Source organism: Scyliorhinus canicula, chromosome 14 (assembly GCF_902713615.1).
Source record: "Scyliorhinus canicula chromosome 14, sScyCan1.1, whole genome shotgun sequence".
Taxonomy (NCBI): domain Eukaryota; kingdom Metazoa; phylum Chordata; class Chondrichthyes; order Carcharhiniformes; family Scyliorhinidae; genus Scyliorhinus; species Scyliorhinus canicula.
In genome coordinates, this window is record NC_052159.1 from 100,208,116 (window position 1) to 100,233,479 (window position 25,364).

General features: G+C 52.4%; 1 protein-coding gene across 1 annotated transcript in view; it reads right to left on the reverse strand.

Annotated features, from left to right (window-relative positions):
• LOC119977869 (macrophage metalloelastase-like) overlaps window positions 1-12,334 on the reverse strand; it is a 50,842-nt gene extending 38,508 nt beyond the window's left edge. Inside the window, exon 1 of the mRNA XM_038819132.1 lies at window positions 12,017-12,334. Within this exon, the coding sequence (XP_038675060.1) occupies window positions 12,017-12,127 (111 nt within the window). The 5' untranslated portion in view covers window positions 12,128-12,334. The remainder of the gene's footprint in view (window positions 1-12,016) is intronic.
• Between the last annotated feature and the right edge of the window lie 13,030 nt (window positions 12,335-25,364).

Genomic DNA, 25,364 nt, shown 5'->3' on the forward strand with positions numbered 1-25,364 from the left:
CGGGATTCTCCGCCAGGCGGGCTTCTCCATTTTGCCGGCGCCTGGGGGTTTCCTGGGTCAACCCCATTGACCGGCCGGCGTAACGGAGAATCCCGGTCAATGTCTCCTGTTCTGTGCCCATCACTATGGACCCTCTGTCTGCCCTAGAATTCAGTTTCCCCAAATTTCCATTGCAGTGGGCCTTCTATCCAGCTTCCCATTAAGGGACAGCCAGCTTCAAAGAAGAAACTGTACAATGTAATCTATCTGAGACACTGTGCACTATGCTGGGCTCACCTGCTGCAAGTGGAACAGAGATCAGATTTGGACCAGTTAACAATCATTCACATACGTTGGCTGCATGAATTCCGTGTCCTACCCACATTAACCTTTACAGTTTCTCATGAATCGTGAGCCCCATGCATCAGAATTGGAACAGATGTATTTCTATCCTGAACACTAACTGTCTATTGCGTATTCTTTCTCAGCACTGCAAGTTACTCTTTGTGGTAGTCACCACTGTTGTATTGTATACTGCAAATGAGGGTATTACGGTAAGGCCCCTGTACTACAGGTACGGGGGTAGATCCCTGCCTGTTGGCTCCGCCCAGTAGGCGGAGTATAAATGTGTGTGCTCTCCGAACAGCAGCCATTTCGGCAGCAGCTGCAGGAGGCTCCACATCTCTGCGTAATAAAGCCTCGATTACTCTCTACTCTCATCTCGTCGTAATTGATAGTGCATCACTCTTACTGGTGATGCAATTGATGATTTATTTTCTGGTCCTTTTTTTGATGATCGCCAAGTCTGTCTCCAAGCGTGTATTTTTCAGCATATATGTCCTTCATTCATTATCTATATTTAATATTGTTGATAATTTCTGTGTATTTCATCTTTCTTTACATTGCCAACACTTGGACTTTCCAATCTCGTAAATGTTTCAATTATTACTTCCTCATCTGTTCTGAGGTTAAAAATTAGACAACAATAAATACATTGTTCTGAATGGGTGATGCTCCTTTATCTCCTTTGCAAGGAGAGGGGCTGGATTCTCCGATTTGATGCTATGTCCGGAGGAAGCGTTTAGTTTTGTGATGGAAACATCGGCGGCGCCCCGCACCCATGCTTCGCCCGGTGGGGGACTAGCAGCTGCATCACATAACCCCCCCACCCCCACCCCCGGCGTTCCCGACAGAAAGGGCCGGAGAATTGCTGGGTCGGTGGCTGCGCATGCGCACGTCAACGACCTGCAGCGGCCGCGCTGTACGACATGGCGCCAGCTGCGCGCGGGCTCAGCCTGCCAGATAGTGCCCCCCTGTAGCCCCCCTTGCCATCCCGACCACTCCCCACCAGCCCCACCAGTTACCCCCAGCCCCCGCCGAAGCCCTCCCGGCCAGCAGAACAGCTCCCTCTCCGACTGTAGCAGCGCTGGACACAATCCGCGGCCGCCATGCGAGGATGACATAAATTCAGAGCACAAATGATCCATGTCGTTCGGGAAGTTGGCCCTTTGGGTGGATTGGCCATGCTAAATTGTCCTCTGTGTCCAAAAGAAAAAAGTTAGGTTGGTCTACTGGGTTATGGGGTTAATGTGGAGGTCTGGGCTCTAGCAGGGTGCTCTTTCCAAGGGCCGGTGCAGACTCAATGGGCCGAATCAGCTCCTTCTGCACTGTAAATTCTATGATTCGATGAATATAAATAAATGATTATTGCTTTCAGGCACTGCTCCTCTCTCCACAATTTAAATGGAAGAATTTCCCCCGAAGCTAAAATTCTTAGCTTTATAGAACATAGAACAGTACAGCACAGAACAGGCCCTTCGGCCCTCGATGTTGTGCCGAGCAATGATCACCCCACTTAAACCCACATACCCCTAACCCAACAATCCCCCCCTTATGTTAATAAGAGAATAAAAAATTTCCTTTCATTAAAATACTTTTGAAGTGTTCCCTTTCTTTTTAAGTTATGACCAGCCTATAAATAAGAACACACAATTTTTGCTGCACAAAATGCTTTAATTAATGAGAAAAATCATTAGCCAATCACGTGGTATCTGCTCTAATAGGAGCGAGGCCAAGATATAAGAGAGGAGTGGAGGCTTCAGTTTACTTGTTAAAACATTTTGCAAAATTAAACAGAGGAACATAGGAGCAGACGTAGGCCATTCGATCCTTCAAGCCTGCTCCGCCATTCAAAAAGATTGTGGTTGGGATTCTCCTCCACCGCAGGCATCGCCCATAGCCCCCCCCCCCCCCCCCCCCCCCCACAACCCCCACCACAGGCATCGCCCACTCCCCCCCCCCTCCACACCCCACAACCCCCACCACAGGCATCGCCCACTCCCCCCCCTCCACCCCCCACAACCCCCACCACAGGCATCGCCCACTCCACCCCCCCACAACCGCCACCACAGGCATCGCCCACTCCCCCCCCACAACCCCCACCAGAGGCATCGCCCACTCCCCCCCCCCACAACCCCCACCAGAGGCATCGCCCACTCCCCCCCCACAACCCCCACCACAGGTATCGCCCACTCCCCCCACAACCCCCACCAGAGGCATCGCCCACTCCCCCCCCACAACCCCCACCACAGGTATCGCCCACTCCCCCCACAACCCCCACCACAGGTATCGCCCACTCCCCCCACAACCCCCACCACAGGTATCGCCCACTCCCCCCACAACCCCCACCAGAGGTATCGCCCACTCCCCCCACAACCCCCACCACAGGTATCGCCCACTCCCCCCACAACCCCCACCAGAGGTATCGCCCACTCCCCCCACAACCCCCACCACAGGGATCGCCCATTCCACCCCACAACCCCCATAACAGGTTTTGCCCAATCTCTCCCCCAACCCCCCTTCACAGACATCACCAACTATACCCCGCCAACCCCCACCAAAGACATCGCCCACCCCCCTCTCAATCCCCATCACACACATCGCCTACTCCCCCCCGACCCCCACCACAGACATCGCCCACTCCCCCCTGACCCCCACCACAGACAACGGCCACTAACCCCAGATCTCCACCACGCACATCGCCTACTCCACTCATGACCTCCACCACAGACATCGCCCACTCCCCCCTGACCTCCACCACAGACATTGCCCACTCCCCCCTGACCCCCACCACAGACATCGGCCACTCCCCCCTGATCTCCACCACACACATCGCCTACTCCCCCCTGGCCCCCACCACAGACATTGCCCTCTCCACCCTGACCTCCACCACAGACATCGGCCACTCCCCCTGATCTCCACCACACACATCGCCTACTCCCCCCCTGACCTCCACCACACACATCACCCACTCCCCCCTGACCCCACCACAGACATCGCCCATTCACCCTGACCCCCACCACAGACGTCGCCCACTCTCCTCTCAACCCTCACCACACATTTCACCCACTCCCCCTTGACCCCATCACAGGCATCTCTCACTCCCCCCCCCACCCCATCACAGGTATCGCCCACTCCCTCCCACCCCCATCACGGGCATCTCCCACTCCCCCCCCACCCCATCACAAGTATCGCCCACTTCCCACCCCACCCCCATCACAGATATTGCCAACTCCCTCCCATCCCCATCACAGGCATCTCCCACCAGCGCCGGCCCTAGGGTTGCTGGCGCCCCGGGCAAGCTGAACTTCGGCGCCCTTGGGGGCGGGGCCAGGGGGAGGGGGGGGGGGCCGGGGGGGGGGGGGGCGGGGCCGGGGGGAGGGGGGGCGGGGTCCGGGGGGGGCCGAGGAGAGGGGGGGCGGGGCCGAGGAGAGGGGGCGGGGCCGAGGAGAGGGGGGCGGGGCCGAGGGGGGGGCGAGGGGGGCGGGGCCGAGGGGGACGGGGGGGGGCGGACCCGGGGGGAGCGGACCCGAGGGGAGGGCGGGGCGGGGCGGACCCGAGGGGAGGGCGGGGCGGGGCGGACCCGAGGGGGGGTGGGGCGGGGCGGACCCGAGGGGTGGGAGCGGACCGAGCGGGGGGACGGACGGGGGGGGGCCGCCCTGGGGAGTGCGGCCACCGCGCATGCGCTGGTTGGCGCCGGCCCAACTGCGCATGCGCGGGACCCGAGTCTGGCGCCCCCTAGCACATGGCGCCCCAGGCAACAGCCCGAGTTGCCGGTGCCTTGAGCCGGCCCTGTCTCCCACTCCCCCCCCCACCACAGACATCGCCCACTCCCCCGTGACCCCCACCACAGACAACGGCCACTCCCCCCAGATCTCCACCATGCACATCGCCTACTCCACTCATGACCCCCACCACAGACATCGCCCACTCCCCCCTGACATCCACCACAGACATTGCCCACTCCCCCCTGACCCCCACCACAGACATCGGCCACTCCCCCCTGATCTCCACCACATACATTGCCCACTCCACCCTGACCTCCACCACAGGCATCTCCCACTCCCCCCCCCACCCCATCACAAGTATCGCCCACTTCCCACCCCACCCCCATCACAGGTATTGCCAACTCCCTCCCACCCCCATCACAGGCATCTCCCACTCCCCCTTGACCCCCCCCACGGGCATCTCCCACTCCCCTCCCCCACCCCATCACAGGTATCGCCCACTCCCCACCCCACCCCCATCACAGGTATCGCCCACTCCCCACTCCCCACCCCACCCCCATCACAGGTATTGCCCACTCCCTCCCACCCCCATCACAGGCATCTCCCACTCCCCCCCCCACCCCATCACAGGTATTGCCCACTCCCTCCCACCCCCATCACAGGCATCTCCCACTCCCCGCCCCTCCCCCATCACAGGCATCGCCCACTCCCTCCCACCCCCATCACAGGCATCTCCCACTCCCCCCCCCCACCCCATCACAGGTATCGCCAACTCCCTCCCACCCCCATCACAGGCATCTCCCACTCCCCCCCCACCCCATCACAAGTATCGCCCACTTCCCACCCCACCCCCATCACAGATATTGCCCACTCCCTCCCACCCCCATCACAGGCATCTCCCACTCTCTCCCCCCCCCCCCCCCCCCCGCCATCACAGGTAGCGCCCTCTCCCCCCCTCCCCCATCACAGCTATCGGCCTCCCTCCCCCACCCCACCACACTTAAGTGGAACCTCCAAATAGGGTTCCCCTGAGGATCCCTAGGTGGCACTGCCAGGTTATCAGGAAGCATATCCCTCACTACCCATGGGCTATATTTATTTGTGAACTATTGGCATTGTCATCATGACTGGTTCATTTTTGAAAACCAGCAGTGATTTATGCCTGCATGACAGCAGGCTGACTGGGTGGGGCGATACAAAGAGGGTGGAAGTAGTGCCATTAAGCCAGCTAATGATCTTTTAATTTATTTTAATCTTTACAAATCAGACTCGCACCTTTCCTGGGCATGAACCTGATCCTGTTGTCAGAGGGGGGGGAGGGTATATCAGGTTCTGAAATCTTTCTGGTGTAAATCCTGTTGCGATATTTACCGTCCATTTAGAGATTTATATTTGAGGCGAGTGTGGCCGTTTAATCACAGCCTCTGTTTCCGCAGCCTCTTGAGGAAGGGTGTTCCAAAAACTCACTGCCCCCCGAGAGAAAAAAACATTCTTCTCAAAACTGTCTCAAATAACGACCCCTCATTTTTGAACAGAGACCCCTCGTCCAGATTCTCACACAAGAGAAAACATCCTTTCTACATCCACCCTGTCAAGTCCCCTCAGGACATGTTTTGATCATGTCGCCTCTTACTTTTCTAAACTCAGGTTCCTAGTATGAGTCTTATAAATGTTCTCTGACCTGCTTCCAATGCGTTTAAATCCTTCCTTAAATAAGGTGGTCAATACTGTACACATTACTGCAGAATTGGTCTCACCCGTGTATGACTGCAGTATAATCTCCCTACTTTTATATTCAATTCCCTTCACAATAAATGACAACATTCTATTAGCTTTCCTAATTACTTGCTGCATCTACATACTAATCTTCTGTGACTCATCCTACCAACCAGAAAAACACCCATATATGGCTGCCCATGTTCCTGCTCGCAAGCCAATCTTTCATCCATGCCACAATAATCTCCGATACAGCACCTCATCAAGTTCCTTTTGGAAATCTAAGTACAACCTACCTTTTTATCAATCTCAGCATCATCAGCCGATTTAGCTACCATAAATTTGATCCCTTTATCTAAACCATTAATATAGATTGTTAGTTGAGGCTCCAGTACTGATTCCTCCGGAACTCAAGACATTTAATCCTGTTCTCTACTTTCTGTTAACTAAGCAATCTTTTAGGCATACTAATATGTTACTCCATACCATGTTCTCTAATCTTGTGCAGTGACCCTCAAAATCACCACATCTACAAGTTGCTCTTTACCCATTTTGTGTGTTACATGCTCAAAACGACTGTACTAAATTAGACATAGATGATTTTTCTTTCACACATATGTTATCTCTGCCTGATTTCCAAATACCCTGCTGAACCTCTTATAGATTGGGGAATTTCCCTATGACAGATGATAGGTTAATAGGTCTCTTTCTTTCTACTTTGTCTCCCTTCATTCTTGAACAAAGTTGTTACATCAGCTAATCCATTGGGACACTGCCAGAATCCAAGGAATTTTGAGGTTTGGAAGATTATACCCAATACACCTTACTATTCAAGAGCTTTGACGAAGAGTCATCCAGAGTCAAAACATTAGCTCCTTTTTCTCTCCACAGGTGCTGTCAGACTTGCTGAGATTTTCCAGCATTTTCTGTTTTTTGCATCTACTAGCTCTGTAGCTACTTCTTTTCATAACCAAAGATGCAGGATCTAAGCTCTTGGGGACTCGTCAGCTTTAATAGTTGTCAGATTGAATAGTTTTCCCATTTTCCCAGCACCTTTTCCCTGGCGATGGTGATTGTGTTACATTCCTTCCTCCCATTCACCTTTTGATTTTCAAGTATCTTTGGGAAGTTTTTGAAATCCTCTATAATACTGCACCCCTTAAACAAACACAAAATTCTATGATGCTAGGATCGCTGTCACCTTAAGGTTTCTTTGCCATGAGGTTATTGACTGACCCTGTCTCATTGCTCATTACCAGGTTTACAACAGCCTGCTCCCTGGTTGGCTCTAGCACATACTGCTCTCAGAAAGTGTCCCACAAACACAATTAACTAATTTTCCTGGCTACCTTTACCAATTGGATTCTCCCAATCCACGTGTAGATTGGTAATCAGCGAGGTGCACAGCCGCATGGATGCTTTGCAGGCTGCAGCAATGGCTGTCTGTTCCCGGCCACCCTGACCCCATGGCCCTCTTCCTAGCTGCTGCCCGCTACTCCCCCGGCCCTGGCAGATGCCACCTGGCCAGAGGCACAACTGCTGATTATTGCAGTACCTTCTTACAAACTCCATTAATTTCTTCCCACATACTCTGTCCTAAAGTGTAACTCCTGTCAGGTAGCTGACAAACTACCCGCCTCTTACCTTTCCTGTTTGTTATCTCGACTCAAAGTCATTCTATATCTTTCTCTTTCCAGCTAAGGTCATTTGCCACTACTACACCAATGTAATTCTCAAACAACAGAACTAACCCACCTCCTTCTCCTCACTTCTTGTCTTTTCAAAATGTCAATAACTTTGCTCGGTCACCATGAGGAAGGAGCTGCACTCCAAACGTTAGTGATTCAAAACAAACCTGTTGGACTTTAACCTGGTGTTGTAAGACTTCTTACTGTTCTCTGATGGTTGTCAGGTCCAGCATATTTCTTTCTATCTCAATTAATAATTTATCCATTTTCTTGCAAATGCTGCGTGCAATCAGGTACAAAGGGCAGGATTCTCTGTTGGCTGATGCCAGAATTGGGAAACATGATTGGGCGAAGAATTTGGCGTCAGTCGAAAATCGAGGTTGGCGGCGGGTGGCAAATGGAGTGCTATGCTCCCATCCCTTGACATTGGCGTGTCTGTGTTCTCCATTGCATGTGGGCATGCAAATTGTACAGTAAAGGCCATTGGCAAATCACTATCGGGCCAGACCCGGTATTTTCTGGGCCTTCTGCAATGTTCCAACTCCACCAGGAGGAATTACCAACGGTGAGGTTCACTTGTGGCAGTTCAAATCAGGGAACAGGTGCTGTGGCTGCTGAGGGTGTGTGAGGGGGGGGGATACAAACTGTGTCCGACATCGCTGTAGTGTGCTGACAGTTGTGCCGATGTCCGGGTGGCATCTGTCAGGTCTGAGAGGGAGTAGCAGGCAGCTAGGAGGAGGGCCATGGGGTCTGAGTGGTCGGGCACAGATTCATTGCCACAGCCTGCAAGGCACACATGCGGCTGAGCACGCCGATGGCTGCCAACTGGGAAGTTAGGGCCACGGTTTCTATGGCTGCCCCTAGATACACTCTGGCCCCAGCCGCCCATTACCTAAATGGGCATGCTCCAGTGCAACTCGTGACATCATCGTGACTGGGATCAGGGTTGGCATGCTTTGGAATTGCTCGAGTTCTATGTTGCACCGATACTAGCACGTTAACGAGACCTGAATCACTCTGGAACAGGTACCAATTCTGTTGTGGTGGAAGTCCACCAATTCAGTCACAGCATCAAAACATAGCGCTGAATTCTCCGTTTCAGCGGCTAAGGTCTGGCTGAAATGGAGAATTTGTGGATGTTTTACGATGCCCAAATTGGCACCGATCCTCACCGATTCCAGGACCAGTGAAGGGTGAGCAGCGGCACCGGGTAAAACTCCCGGCTCCTGTGCCGAAAACGGACAGAGAATGGCTGGGTCCCTGGACGCGCATGTGCACGGCAACGACCTGCAGTGGTCGCGCCAAACAACATGGCGGCGACCGTGCGTGGACCCAATCCGCCACCCGTGACACCACAGGCTACCCGCTGGCCTCCCCCCCCCACCAGTAACCGTCGTGTGGTGCGCAACATGATGATGCCATTTTGGAGGGGGCGGAGACTTGAAAACCGGCATCAAACCGGCTCCACCACCGATTTGGGAGTCGGAAGGGATATCAGCATCGGACAGCGGAGAATCCTGCCCTGAGCATTTCAAATGGAGAATCTTCTAACTTTGACTTTTTACTGTTTTTGCAATCTCTGGATTTATCAGCTGGTGCACTCTTAACTGTGTACACTCTATACGGTGTAGTTGGAGGGGGCTAAGGCCAAAGGGGAGGTGGTGCTGCTGGTGCCATTGGAGGAGGGGTTGTGGTGAGAGGTGTTGCGGAGGGTGAATGCCTCAACCTCGTATGTGAGACTAAGGTTAATACAATTAAAGGTGGTGCACAAGGCGCACCTGACGAGGTCAAGTATGAGCCGATTGTTTGACAGGTTGGAGGACACTTGCAATCTGTGTGGAAGGGCCCGGCCAACCATGTACATATGCTCTGATCCTGTCCAAAGTAGGAGAAATTTGGGGGTTCTTTCTTCAGCACCATGTCGGTGATATTGCCCTTGGAGGCCATGTTTGTGGTGTCAGATCTGCTGGAGCTGCAGACAGGAGTGGGGCCAGATGTTTTAGCCTTCGCCTTGCTAATTACATGCAAGCGGGTCCTGTTGGAGTGGAGGTCAGCTTCTCCTCCCTGTACATCAGTGTGGCTGTGGGACCTGATGGAGTTTCTGTATCTTGAGAAGATTAAGTTCACCTAGAGGGGGCGATTGAGGGGTTCCACAAGAGATGGGGTCTGTTTATTCTTCACTTTACAGAGTTGCTTATTGTTAGCTGCTGAGGGGAAGGAGGGGGTTATTGTTTGAGTCATATGTGCATTGGTTGGTAGAATGGGGCGAGACTTCTGTTATTCTTTTTCTTTGTGTTGTTTTATGTACAAAATATTAAAATATTAAAAAACTGAATGAAAATATTTTTTTAAAGTTGGTACATTCTGTCCTTACCTTTTGTACTCTGGTTACCTTTACCCAAATCGCTACGCTACTCTTGTACTTTGTTGCTACCCTTTGATTTACTACAGCTCTTCTCACAAGATCCCTTGACTTCACTATTTAATTTAAAGTCCTGTTTACTGCACTAGCTCTATAGCTTGCCAGAACACTGGTTCCAGTACAGTGAAGATTGACTATCCCAATGGTACAGTTCCCACTTCCCCAGCACTAATGCCAATGCCCAATAAATTGAAACCACTTCTTCCATACCAGTCTTTGAGCCATGAATTGATCTCACCTTTCTTATCTATACACTGTCAATTTGATTATGGCTCAGGTAATAATCCAGAAATTATTACCTTTTGAGATTCTGCTTTTTAATTGAGCCTATAGCTACACAATATTCATAAGCAGAACCTCTTTCATGGTTCTCCATATGCCCATTGCTACCAATGTGCACCATGACCTCTGAAGCATCTCACCACTGCAAGTTCCTCTCCAGCCTAGAATAAATGTTCAGAATCATGTGACTGGGCAGACAACACAGCCATCATGGCTCATGCACTTGGCAGCAGAGAAATGTATCAATCCCCTGACTGTTTCCTACTACCACTACATTCCTATCAAACACTCTGTAGCCCCTGTTCTCATCCCATCAGCTGCCATAAACCTCAAATCTATTGAAAAATTGCGGGAGCTGAGGCTCTTCCATTTCTACCTTCTCGATCCCCTTACCTTGCCTTCCTCATCCCTGTCCCTGACCACTGACCAAATCAGAGGACCCTGAGGAGTTTCATCACCTCATGGAGCCTAGGTAACTTTCCCCATCCCTGATACATCGCATTGTCTGAAAACCAACCTCCAGCTCAATGACTCTTTTTTAAAAATAAATTTAGAGTACCCAAGTACTTTTTTACAATTAAGGGGCAATTTAGCATGGCCAATCCACCTAACTTGCACACCTTTAGGTTTGTGGGGGTGAGATCCACGCAGACACAGGGAGAATGTGCAAACTCCACACGGACGGTGACTCAGGGCCGGGATTGAACTCAGGTCCTCAGTGCCGTAGGCAACAGTGCTAACCACTGTGCCGCCTAGCTCAATGACTCTTGAGTTGAAGCTTCTCAAGCTCTTGACACTTACTGTAGACTTATTTGGACCCCACTGGTGTGCAGAAACTCCCACATTCTGCAGTCATAACACATGCCTTGCCGTCTTTATTGTGTTTGAATCAATTTATTCTTTTCTTAATTAATGATTCTTAAAAACTACTGATCTCAATAAACTGGGCTCAGTGACCAGCTACTGTCTTCATACTTGCTTATTTTGTGCTATTTATGAGTCAGCACTACTGGCTCGAGAAACTAGTTCAAAATAGCTCCGTAAATAACTAATTACAGCTGCCTGTCCGATAAGGAGCTTGTTTATCTCTGACAAAGAGTGTAAGAGACTTAACTTTAATAGTTAATTGCTGTTAAATTCGAAAAGCAAACTAGACTAGATTGTAGAGAGAGTAAAATTCTCTTATTCACCAAATTCTCAAGTTCACACACTGACTGGCTATACTCAGTAATAAGCTGCTGCCAAGCAGATCTTTCTGATACAGATTCTGCTGGAAATTCCTTCCAACTATCGTCCCACACATGTGATTAAGGGATGTACATTCCTGCACCATTTCAAGGCATCTAGCCCAAGTTTCTAATGTCAGGGTCAATGTTGGAGACATCCACAAATAGGTCAGGGTAGCATATATCTGTCCTCCGAAAGTTTGAAGTTTGGGTAAAAGTACCACTTAGTTGGAGCTCAGCCTTTGCTGCTGCTTCATTCAGAATGTTCAACCCCACAATTTTCAATCAACACACAAGCACTTAACTGTGTAGGTGTCTCAAAGCTTGTTATAGGTGTGGTACGTGCAATGGATAAATGGTACAACTGAGCATTAAAGCTGCAAAGCTAGATTTCATCGGGTGTACTGGGACATTTGGCACTAAATGCAGCAATGGAAAATCCCATAGCCCCCTCAGCTTCAATATGCCTAATACATCATATTCCTTAATGTTGTTATCAGCAATGTTTAATCAAAAACATGAAAAAGAAAGAGCGATGGAATAGAACATGAATACATTCAGAATAATCAACTGCTTTCTAAAGTATCTAAATGAAACAATTCCCATTAAAATAGTTAACCGGAGTTTGTTACATACCTCAGGATGTCTTGGAGCCATCATCACTGAAGACAATGGAAGTGCAGCGGAAGAAAGGGCTAGAAGACCTATTTTGAGTACGACTGTATAGTAGCAACACGTTGCCTTCATTATGGCTGTTCACTGTGGAGAGTGGGTCAGTTCGCTCAGTGGATAGGTGGCCAGGATCTGATTCAGAATAACACCAACTGCACAGGTTTGTTTCCTATTCCAGCTGAGGTAACCCTGGGACTTCCGCTGAGTGGAGAAGGCAATAGCAAGCCACCACTAACAAGAGAACAGCTCAGGATAAACATCAGCGGATACTGAATCATGCACTTGCCTTCAGGCAGACCACACATACCATACCAAACAGTGTGGAAATCAACCTGAAGATATAAAGCAGTGTCCATTACCTATCTCTATGAAGCACTGGTATATTAATCAACCAAAAGACCCTGCCCAAAAGTTCATACCTCAGAGAAATTATTGCTGAGACATTGGAAAAGTATTTCCTTATGCAGTGATTGTGCTGTTGCTTAACATAATTTCAGTAAAAACAAGGAAGCAAAAACAATAATACACAAGGACATGTGCGTGATAAAGCATCAGAGAAACTAGTATGTAATGTTCTACAAAAACATGAAGGGATGGTATTTTTCAGCCCCGGACTCTGGGGAGGCGGTGGCGCAATGGCATCATTGCTAGATTAGTCATCCAGAAGTAATCCAGAGAACCAGGTTAATGCTCATGTGTCTTGGGTTCGAATCCAACCATAGCAGATGGTGAAATCTGAATTCAGTAAACAATCTGGAATTATGATGGGAGATTTCCTGTGACGGGGAAGTTCTAAGAAGTGGCCCATTAGGCGGCTCTCCTCCCACGAACCTGAAAATAAGTTCTTTTCACCCGAAATAGCCCACTAATACAAAGAAAAACATCCCCACACCTCTACCAGCAACAATACGAGGGGAAAACGCCACGGGTGGAGGATGTTACTCTCAAGAGAATTCAGAGAACATCGAGAAGAGTCAAAAATAATATTCAAACTGATGTCATGGGTTGGATTACGGAAGCTCTGGCGACCATGCAGGTAGCCCTTGACAAGGGGAAATGTTATTAAAGAGCTGGAAAAAGCTGCAACAGACCAGGACGACCGGATCGTTGTCCGAGAGAAAGAGGTGGCAAGGCTGGTCACAACTGAAGGGGAAAATCAATGGCCAAGAGAACCGGTCAAGGTGCTAAAACCTAGATCATGGGCCTGCTGGAGGGGATCGAAGGCAGGAACACCACGGACTATGTAGCCCAAATGCTGGGCAACCTGGTGGGTAGGGACAGCTTCCCCAACCCACCAGAAATAGACAGAGCACACCAGTTGCTCCACCAAAGCCCAAAGCCGGGGAACAGCCAAGAGTGATAATTGCCAAAATGGACCGGTACCAAGACCGGGAACGAATCCTGCGATGGGTGAGACAAACTAAGAAGTGTAATTGGGAAGGTCAAGGATTCGGATCAATCAGGACCTTGGGGCTGACCTGGCCAAGAGGCAGGCAGAATTCAATCGTGCAAAAACCGTGCAGTACAAGAGCAGCATAAAGTTTGGGATGCTGTACATAGCCAAGCTCTGGGTCATATTCCAAGGCAGGGAACACTTTTTCATGGCCCCTGCGACATGGACAAGTTTGTCCTGGAGAACGGACTCGAGAAATGGCAGCAGGGGCAGCGATGAGGAATCCATCAGGAGGGGCGTTTACTTTTTGAATTGCCAACTGTGAACCAACATATTGAACACTTTGCGCAGGATTGTACTGCCTCATTCTGGGGACGAGGGAAGAAACAGAGGAAGGAAGGAACGAGGGTTGCAGAGCCCAGGAAAAGGTGAGGGGAACGGCAGATAGGGAACTTAGGGAACAGGCGACAGGAGGGGGGGGGGGAGGGGGGGCCACCACACTAGCGGGGAAGCTAACAATGGGAAGCATATAGGAAAGAAAGGCCATGGCGCGTCTCCCACAAGGGGGAAAGCACCTGGCAAGGCATGGGCGGGGGAGGGGGGGGCAGACATCGGTAACATGGGGACAACTAGAGGAAGAAACAGAAGAAAGAGAGAGGGCGTAGCTATAGTGAGGAGGGTGGGGGAGCTGATTGGGAGAGAGAGGGAGAAAACACCACAAGAGAAATACCGGATCAGAGAGAGCAAGGGCATTAGGCTGGCTACAACAGGCCACACGTGGCAACTTGGGACAAAATGGCATCGCAAGCAACAACTTTGGAAAGGAAACAAAGGGAAACCCCAAGGGTGCACTCACGTGGTGTGCACACAGTTAGCGGCCATACTGGGTGCCCCCTGGATAAAGAGAAATCCCGGAGGCAGGGAACCGGCCGCATGGGGAGACCAGGGGACCGCGGCCATCTTGGATGGCCCCCTAACAAAGGGAAACCCCAGAGTGCAGGGGCGTGTCCACAGGTAAGTGTGGCTGATCCCGCAGGAGCGGGGGACAAAAACCCGCTATCAGGATAGTCACTTCGAACATCAGGGGAAATGGCCAGTGCAAAGATCCAGACTCTTTGCCCATCTGAAAAGTTTTAAAGCCAACATAGTCTTCCTGCAAGAGACGCACCTGAAAGAGAAGGACCGACTGTGGGTAAGGAACGGCTGGGTGGGATAGACCAACCATTCCTGCTACGGGACAAGGGCCAGGGTGGGTAACCATACTGCTAAATAAGAGAGCGGTGTTTAAGCCAACAAGGACGGTTACGTCATGGTCAACGGTGTTCTGGACGGGGCACCGGTAACCCTGGTGAACGTGTACGCTCCCAACTGGGACGACATGGAGTTTATAAAAAAGACCATGGCATTAATCAACGACATAGATACGCACGACTAATCTTGAGGGGGGGGGGGTGGGCACTTTAACTGTATACAGGACCCCCCTCCCCCCGACAGACAGGTTGAATCCCAAAACAGGGAAGACCTCCAACAATGCGAAAGAACTCGGCACGTTCATGAAGCAGATGTGGGCGATGGACCCATGGCGGTTCACCCACCCTGGGGAGAAGGAGTTCTCCTTCTCCCAAGTACACAATACATATTCAAGGATCGACTTCTTTGTAGTGGGGATAATCGGTGCTTCCAGGGCTAGTAAGAGTGGAATACACTGTTGTAATCTCCGACCACGCTCCGCAGTACATGACGGGCCATGCCCAACGACCCTCATGGAGGTTGGACACGGCTCTAGTGGCTGATAAGGCTTTCTGCGAGAAAATATCACAGGCCATAAATGAGTATATTACTAACAACCGGAATGGGGAGGTCTCACCCTTCACGTTCTGGGAGACTCACAAGGCTGTGATCAGGGTGAAATTATCACTTACAAAGCACAGATAGGGAAAACAGGGTGGCTAGGCAACAGGAAGCCCACTCCATGCTGGAAGTAGACCGGCAATACTCCGAGGCCCCGACTGTAGAACTCCTGGCGGAGAGGAAAAAGCAATAAATGGACTTCGACCTGCTCTCCAGGAGGAAAGCGGTGCACCAACTCCACCAGGAACAGGGCATCCTGTACGAGCACAGAGACAAGGCCAGCTGCCTGCTGGCTCACCAGCTGAGAAAGCAGGCAGCCACGAGGGAAATAGTCCAGATTAGGGACAGCGGAGGCAAACCAGTAGCAGAGCCGGGAAAGGTCAACGAAGCATTTGAGACCTTCTACCAGGGGCCATACCCCTCCGAGCCCTAAGCTGGGGACTTGAGGATGAAGCAGTTCCTCGATATACTGGACATGTCAGTTGTGGGAGAGGATAGGAAACGGGGCCTGGAAGCACCACTAGCACTGGTGAGTATTAACTCAATGCAGGCGGGGAAGGCGCCGGGACCGGACGGCTTCCCATGGGACTTCTATTCTACAAAAAATGTGCAATGGCACTGGTCCCGCACATGCGGCAGATTTTCATAGATTCACTACATAGGGACCCACTGCCGCCTACACTAGCACAAACCTCAATCTCGCTGATACCCATGACCGGTGTCTCCTGTCCGTTGAGGAACTGCTTCATACCCGAGTCCTCCTCGGAAGTCTGCAGCCCCCAGTTGCAAAGACTTTGTTGATCCTTTCTAGCATGGCAACTAACCTACCACTACTGTCCCTCGCTTGGGCTATTTCCTCCGTGGCTGCCTGCTTTCTCAGCTGGTGAGCCAGCAGGCAGCTGGCTTAGTGTGTATGTTCATTGAAGGTCCGCCATGTCTGACGGAGCTGGTGCACTGCTTTCACTGTTCGGCGCAGGTCAAAGTCCAACTGTAGCTTTTTTCTCTTTGACAGTAGTTCCACGGTTGGGGTCGAGGTGGAAGGCCATAAGACAAAGGAGCAGAATTAGGCCAATTGGCTCATCGAATCTGCTCCACCATTCAATCATGGCTGACATATTATTTTTTTTTAAAATAATTTTGTATTGGAATTTTTTACAGAAAATATAAAAATATAACAACAAGTATAGCAACAAGCAGTAATATGCAACTAACAGCCCCATAACACCCACAATTCCCCCCATACCGTAACATCACATGTATCACACTCCCCCCCCCCCAACAAGAGAACTTAACCATAAATTAAAATTAAATAAATCAAATTTAAATAAAATAAGCAAACATAATCAACGTCCCCCCCCCCCCCCCCCCCCCCGGGTTGCTGCTGCTACTACTGTCCCAGTACCCTATCGTTGAGCCAGAAAGTCGAGGAAAGGTTGCCACCGTTTAAAGAACCCTTGCACCGATCCTCTCAGGGCGAATTTAACCTTCTCAAGCTTAATGAAGCCCGCCATGTCATTGATCCAGGTCTCCACGCTTGGGGGCCTCGCGTCCTTCCACTTTTAAGCAAAATCCTTCGCCGGGCTACTAGGGATGCAAAGGCCAGCACACAGGCCTCTTTCGCCTCCTGCACTCCCGGCTCTACCCCAACCCCAAAGATCGCGAGTCCCCATCCTGGCTTGACCCTGGGTCCCACCACCCTTGACACCGTCCTCGCCACCCCCTTCCAGAACTCCTCCAATGCCGGGTATGCCCAGAACATATGGTCATGGTTCGCTGGACTCCCCAAGCACCTGACACACCTATCTTCACCCCCAAAGAACCTACTCATCCTCGTCCCAGTCATGTGGGCCCTATGCAGCACCTTGAATTGGATGAGGCTAAGCCGCGCACACGAGGAGGAAGAATTTACCCTCTCCAGGGCATCAGCCCATGTCCCGTCTTCGATCTGTTCCCCAGTTCCCCCTCCCACTTCGTTTTCAGCTCCTCTACTGACGCCTCTTCAACCTCCTGCATAAGCTTGTAGATATCGGATATCTTCCCCTCCCCGACCCAGACCCCCGAGAGCACCCTGTCACTCACCCCCCTCGCGGGGAGCGCAGGGAATCCCTCCACCTGCCGTCTAGCAAATGCCTTTACCTGCAGATATCTAAACATGTTCCCCGAGGGGAGCCCAAATTTCTCCTCCAACTCCCCCAGGCTCGCAAACCGTCCGTCGATAAACAGGTCCTTCAGCTGTCTGATGCCCGCTCTATACCATCCCCGAAATCCCCCATCCATGTTCCCCGGGACGAACCTATGGTTCCCCCCTAACGGAGCCTCCATCGAGCCCCCCACTTCTCCCCATGTCGCCTCCACTGCCCCCAAATCTTGAGGGTAGCCGCCACCACCGGACTCGTGGTATACCTCATGGGAGGGAGTGGCCACTGCGCCGTTACCAGGGCCCCCAGGCTTGTATCCCCACAGGACGCTCTCTCCATCCGTTTCCATGCTGCCCCCTCCCCCTCCATCACCCACTTATGCACCATCGACACGTTGGCTGCCCAGTAGTACCCCGAGAGGTTGGGCAACGCCAGCCCCCCCCCCCCCATCTCTACTCCGCTCCAAGAAGACCCTCTTCACCCTCGGGGATGCCATGCGCCCAAACAAATCCCATGATGCTGCTGGTCACCCTTTTAAAAAAGGCCCTAGGGATAAAGATGGGCAAGCACTGGAAGAGGAACAAAAACCTCGGGAGAACCGTCATTTTGACGGATTGCACTCTGCCCGCCAGCGATAGCGGCACCATGTCCCACCTTTTAAATTCCTCCTCCATCTGTTCCACTAGTCTGGTGAAGTTAAGCTTATGAAGAACCCCCCAACTCCTGGCCACCTGCACCCCCAGGTACCTGAACTCTTCACTGCCCTCCTGAAGGGGAGCCTCCCAATTCCCTCCTCCTGATCTCCCGGGTGCACTACAAATACCTCGCTCTTTCCTAAGTTTAGCTTATAGCCCGAGAAGCCCCCAAATTCCGCTAACAGCTCCATCACCCCCGGCATTCCCCCCTCTGGGTCCACCACATATAACAGCAGGTCGTCTGCATACAGCGATACCCGGTGCTCCTCCCCCCCCCCCGCACCAGACCCCTCCACTTCCCTGACTCCCTCAACGCCATGGCCAGCGGTTCAATCGCCAGTGCAAAGAGCAGGGGGGACAGGGGACACCCCTGCCTGGTCCCACGATAAAGCCTAAAATACTCCGATCTCCTTCCATTTGTGACTACACTCGCCATCGGCGCCGCGTAAAGCACCCTCACCCATTTGATGAATCCCTCCCCAAATCCAAAGCTCTCTAGCACCTCCCACAGGTACCCCCACTCAACTCTATCAAACGCTTTCTCTGCGTCCAGCGCCACCACTATCTCCGCCTCCCCCTCCACTGCCGGCATCATGATAACATTGAGCAGTCTCCGCACATTCATGTTGAGCTGCCGCCCCTTGACAAATCCTGTCTGATCTTCGTGAATTACCTCTGCCACACAATCCTCTATCCTGGTAGCCAGGATCTTCGCCAGCAACTTAGCGTCTACGTTAAGGAGCGAGATAGGCCTATATGATCCGCACTGCAAGGGGTCCTTATCCCGTTTAAGGATCAAAGAGATCAGTGCCCGCGACATCGTCGGGGGCAAAGCCCCCCCCCCTCCCACGCCTCATTGAAAGTTCGCACCAGCAGGGGACCCACCAGGTCCACATATTTTTTGTAAAATTCTGCCGGGAACCCGTCCGGCCCCGGGGCCTTACCTGACTGCATTTGCCCGATCCCCCTGACTAGCTCCTCCAACTCTATCGGCGCCCCCAGCCCCTCTACCAGCCTCTCTTGAACCCTTGGGAAACATAGCCTGTTCATGGAGCTCTCCATCCCCTCTCTCCCCATCGGAGGTTCCGACCGGTACAATCCCTCGTAGAAGTCCCTAAAGACCCCGTTTACTTCTGTCCCCTTCTGCACTACATTTCCACCCCCATCCTTCACTCCCCCAATTTCCCTAGCCGCATCTCGCCTACGGAGCTGATGCGCCAACATCCTGCTCGCCTTCTCTCCATACTCATATACCGCGCCCTGCGCCCTCCTCCACTGTGTCTCCGCCTTTCAGGTGGTCAACAAGTCAAAATTGGCCTGCAACCTGCGCCGTTCTCCCAGCAACCCTTCCTCCGGTGCCTCCGCATATCTCCTGTCCACCTCCAGAAGCTCTCCCACCAGTCTCTCCCTCTCCTTCCTCTCCCTCCTTTCCCTGTGGGCCCGGATGGAGATCAGCTCCTCCCGGATCACTGCTTTCAGAGCCTCCCAGACCATCCCCACCTGGACCTCCCCCGTATCGTTGGTATCCAGATACCCCTCAATGCTTCTCCGAACCCTCTTACACACCTCCTCCTCCGCCAGCATCCCCACATCCAGGCGCCAGAGCGGGCGCTGGTCCCGCGCCTCTCCCATCTCCAGATCAACCCAGTGCGGGGCATGGTCCGAAATCGCTATGCCTGAGTACTCGGCATCCTGCACCCTCGGGATCAATCCCCTGCTCAGGACAAAAAAGTCTATCCGGGAATAAACCCTATGGACGTGAGAGAAAAGGGAATACTCCCGCGCTCTCGGTCTCCCATACCTCCAGGGATCCACCCCTCCCACCTGGTCCATGTATCCCCTCAGCACTTTGGCCGCCGCCGGTCTCCTACCCGTCCTTGAACTGGACCGGTCCAGTGTGGGATCCAGCACTGTGTTAAAATCTCCCCCCCATGATCAGGCCCCCTGCCTCCAGGTCCAGGATGCGGCCCAACAATTGCCTCATGAAGCCAGCATCATCCCAATTCGGGGCATATACGTTCACCAGCACCACCTTCTCTCCCTGCAGCCTACCCCTCACCATGATATATCTGCCCTCCTTGTCCGACACCACCTCAGCCTCCTCAAACGCCACCCTCTTCCCCACTAGAATCGCCACCCCCCGGTTCTTCGCATCCAATCCTGAATGATAAACCTGCCCCACCCACCCCTTCCTCAGACGGACCTGGTCCGCCACCTTCAGGTGGGTCTCCTGGAGCATAGCCACGTCCGCCTTCAACCCCCTTGTGATGATCGGAATACCTTGCCCCTTTAAGAGGCTTGGAACCCTGGGGGACTCCACCTCTGGCTACGCCCCCTGGGAAACAGTACTTAAGATGAGACTCCATTTTGCGAGCACACTTCTCATGGAGGCTGCCATTGTTCACTGCTTATTAAAGCCTTTGATTACTGACCTAACTTTCGTGTTGTAATTGAGAGTGCCTCAATTTAATAAGCAGTGCACATCAAGATGGACAGCGGTCTGAAACCAGAGAAACTCAAACTGGATGGCAGGACGCCTGAAGCCTCGGAAATCTTTAAACATTGGCTCCGGTGTTTTGAGGATTATCTGGACTCCTCACCGTCTGATGTCGACAGCGCTCGCAAGCTGCGCTTCTTACATGGCCGGGTGAGCCACCGAATCTCCGCCATGATTGAAACCGCTACGACCTATGAGGCGGCGATCGAAATATTGAAGAAACGCTTCATAAAGACTACCAATGAGGTACATGCCAGGCATTTGCTCTCGACCTGCAGCCAGCGCTCCGGGGAAATGCTGGACGAGTTCGTGGAAACACTCACCGCGCTCGCGAGGAACTGCGACCACAAAGCAGTGACGGCTGAAGAACACAGAGACTTACACATCCGCGATGCCCTTGTGTCTGGCATCAGGTCATCGTACATCCGGCAGCGGCTCCTAGAAGACGGGGCGAAGGATCTCCAAGGCACGGTAACGCTCGGCTTTTCTCTCGAAACGGCCCACCGTAACCTCCGTACGTACTCCGCGGACCTTACGAATCCCTCTCGATCCCCTCCAGACTCGGCCACGCTACAGGCCTGTGCCACGCGTCGATCCACTCACTCCTGGGGCTCCCCATGCTATTTCTGTGGGCAAGGCCAGCACCCACGTCAGCGTTGTCCGGCCCGATCCGCGACCTGCAACGACTGCGGGAAGAAAGGGCACTTCGCGAAAGTCTGCCTGGCTGGGCCCAAAGGCCACAAACAAAAGTCTCACCGGGCCCAGAAATCAAGCTCCTGGCCTCACAGACCCCGCAACGCGGCTGCACTGCGGCCAGACACGCCCACTTACGACGCGTCATCGACCTCGTGCGAGTCATGGGAGCAGCCATCTTGGTGGCGGCCATCTTCGAAACCCGACACGTGCGACCGGCGGTGGCGGCCATCTTGTGACTCCGGGCAGCCATTTTGTGAGTCCAACTCTGACGGCCCGCACCTAGGATCGATCACGCTTGATCAATCACGGCCGAAACACCTGCGAAATTTCACCCCTTAAATGGGAGAACACCCTGGTTCTCTTAACCGGCCTGTTCAGCCCCCTCACGTTCCAGGTAATCAGCCGGATCAGAGGGCAACCCGCCCCCCTCCCCCGCCGACTAGCCATAGCCTGGCAGATGTTCGCCCCAGGCCAGCACACCCCGCTCGACCCGTTCCCCCTGGCGATAGCGCCTCTCCTCTTCCCCCCCGGCCCCCATCGGCTCCTTCCGAGTCGTTCCAGCAGCAACCCGGTATCCCCCACCACCCCCATCCCCCCCCCCCAGGCTAGGACCCCTCCTAGCCGCGACGCACCCTCCATGGTACTTCCGTGAGTCAGCTGACTTCTGCTGACCCCGGCAGCTCCCGCCAAAACCTATCCCCTCCCGGCTTGGGGTCATCCCCCTCTTGCCACACCTCCTTGGCATTGCTGCAGCCCGGGAAAAAAGACCCGTAGAGGCCCCTCCCCCTCCGCAAGCTCCACCCCTCTGCCCCGCAGCGCGGGAAACCAGAGGAAAGCCCGCGCTTTTACACTGCCACACCCCACCCTTCTGACGCAGTTCCCCAAAATCCAGTTTCCCCTCAATCCCAGCCCCGTACAGAGAACATATAGAACACAAACCCCCAACACTCCCCACCTAACCCACAATCATGCCCAACAAACAAACCCACCCGTAACCAGAGCAAACAGAAAACCAGCATACATAACACACATGTCGAAGTTGAAAAAGTTAAAACAGTTGGAACAAAACAGCCACAGCGGAAACAACGGCGGCCAAAGTATGTCCCCAGGCCCTAGTTCGATTCCAGCTTCTCCGCCTGTACAAAGGCCCACGCCTCCTCCGGGGACTCGAAGTAATGGTGCCGGTCCCTGTATGTCACCCACAGGCGCGCAGGCTGCAACATTCCAAACCTGACCTGCTTAGCATGAAGCACCGCCTTCGTCCGGTTGAACCCGGCCCGCCGCTTAGCCACCTCTGCACTCCAGTCCTGGTAGATCCTCACTACCGAATTCTCCCATTTACTGCTCCTCTCTTTCTTGGCCCAGCGCAGCACACACTCCCGGTCACTGAATCGGTGGAACCGCACCAGCACCGCCCTCGGGGGCTCACCTGCCTTGGGCCTCCTGGCCATCACTCTGTGAGCTCCCTCGAGCTCCAGGGGCAAATGGAAGGACCCCGCTCCCATCAACGAGCTCAACATCGTGGTCACATACGCCGGGAGATCCGACCCCTCCAGCCCCTCCGCCAGGCCCAGGATCCTCAGATTCTTTTGCCTCGTGCGAACGTCCAGCTCCTCCAAGCGGTCCTGCCACTTTTTATGAAGTGCCTCTTGCAACTCCACTTTCCCAACGAGGACCACGGCCTCCTCCTCTCTTTCAACGGCCTGCCGCTGCAACTCCCGAATAGGCTCCTCCTGTGCCGCCTGGGTCCCAAGCAGCTTGGTCGTAGTTGCATTCATGGAGTCCAGCAGCTCAGCCTTCAGCTCAGCAAAACAACGTAGGAGCGAGGCCTGTTGCTCCTGCGCCCACTTCCACCAGTCCTCGGGTGTTGCGCCGGCCGCCATTTTGTTTTTCTTCCCCCGTTTTGTTTGGGGCCTTACTGCAGTCTTTTTCACCATATAATGTGGGGCAAGTTCTTCCAGGCACCTTCCCCCACCAGGATGCGTAGAAACAGCGCCGTTTGGGACCCTCAAAACGGCCCAAAGGTCCCTAAATAGCAGGAGTGCCGGCCGCCATTTTGTTTTTCTTCCCCCGTTTTTTGGGGGGAGTTACTGCAGCCTTTTTCTTCTTCCCACTCCGGGTGAGCACCATATAGTGTGGGACAACTTCTTCCAGGCACCTTCCCCCACCGGGATGCGTAAAAGCAGCGCCGTTTGGGGCCCTCGAAATGGCCCAAAAGTCCCTAAATAGCGGGAGCTGCCGAACGTGCGGCTTAGCTCCGCATAGCCGCAACCGGAAGTCTGGCTGACATATTCTTTTATCACCAATCTATCTATAACCCCTGATCCCCTTATTCATCAAGAATCTATTTATCTCTGTCTTAAGGACACTCAGCGATTTGGCCTCCACATGCCTTCTGTGGCAATAAGCTCTAATGATTCACACTCTCTGGCTGAAGAAATTCCTCCTCATCTCTGTTTTAAAGGATTGTCCCTTCAGTCTGAAGCTGTGGCCTCTTCTTCTAGTTTTTCCTTCAAGTGGAAACATCCTCTCCACATCCACTCTATCCAGGCCTCTCAGTATCCTTTAAGTTTTGGTGAGATCCCCCTCATCCTTCTAAATTCCATAGAATACAGACCCAGCGTCCTGAACCTCTCTTCAAATGACAAGTCCTTCATTCCAGGGATGATTCTTGTGAACCTCCTCTGGACCCTCTCCAAGACCAGCACATTCTTCCTTAAGTACGGGGTTCAAAACTACTCACAATATTCCACATGGGGTCTGACCAGAGCCTTATACAGCCTCAGAAGTACATCCCTGCTCTTGTATTATAGCTCTCGACATGAATGCTAACATTGCTTTCGCTTCCTAACTACCAATTGAACCTGCATGTTAATCTTAAGAGAACCCTGAATTAGGACTCCTAAGTCGCTTTATGCTTCAGATTTCCGAAGCCTAGTCCCATTTAGACAATAGTTTATGCCTCCATTCTTTCTGCCAAAGTGCATAACCTCACACTTTTCCACATTGTATTCCACCTGTCACTTGTTTCCCCACTTTCTTCACCTGCCCTGGTCCTTCTGCAGCCATCCAGCTTTCTCAACACAACCTGTCCCTCGGCATCAGTGTTCTTCAAAGTCAGGGGCGCGACCCGAGGGTGGGTTGCGAGTGGGTGTCGGGAGGGTCGCGGAGCCGTTGTCCGCGGCACTCGCGATCGTACAAATCCCTGCCTTTCATAATGCCGGCTACAAGCGGCAACGAACATGTTAAAACAAAAATTGGCCGTATTGCGCATGCGCGCACAATGATCGGCACGCATTCGCAATTCGGGCACACATGCACAGTGCAGCCGCTATTTTTTTAAATGGCTTTTTGTTTTACAAGTTCTGTAGTGGTTTTTATTCATTTATTTATTTATTTTATTCATTTAATTTTTATTTTTAAAATTTATTTTATTCATTTTTTTTACAAGTTCGGGGGGGGGCGTTTTATTCATTTCTTTTATTTATTTTACTCATTTTATTTTAAATATTTTTTTTTAAAGTTCGGGAGGGTTGTAATCTCGGGATTACTCCCTGTGCCACGTGCCAGTGAGGCTAGAAATAGGAAGATAGAGCAGCTAAACACGTGGCTAAGCAGCTGGTGTAGGAGGGAGAGTTTCAGTTATCTAGACCACTGGGAACTCCTCCGGTAAAGGTGTGACCTGTATAAGAAAGACGGGTTGCATCTGAACTGGAAAGGCATAAATATCCTGGCAGCGAGGATTGCTAGTGTCACACGGGAGGGTTTAAACTAGTATGGCAGGGGGGGTGAGCAATAGGTCAGAAGGTGAAAGCATTGAAGGAGAACTAGGAATAGGGCCAGTATGGCTCTGAGGCAGAGAAGACAGGGAGATGTTGCTGAACACAGCGGGTCTGGTGGCCTGAACTGTATATGTTTTAATGCAAGAAGTATTATGGGTAAGGCAGATGAATTTAGAGCTTGGATTAGTTCTTGGAACTATGATGTTGCTGCCATTACAGAGACCTGGTTGAGAGAAGGACAGGATTGGCAGCTAAACGTT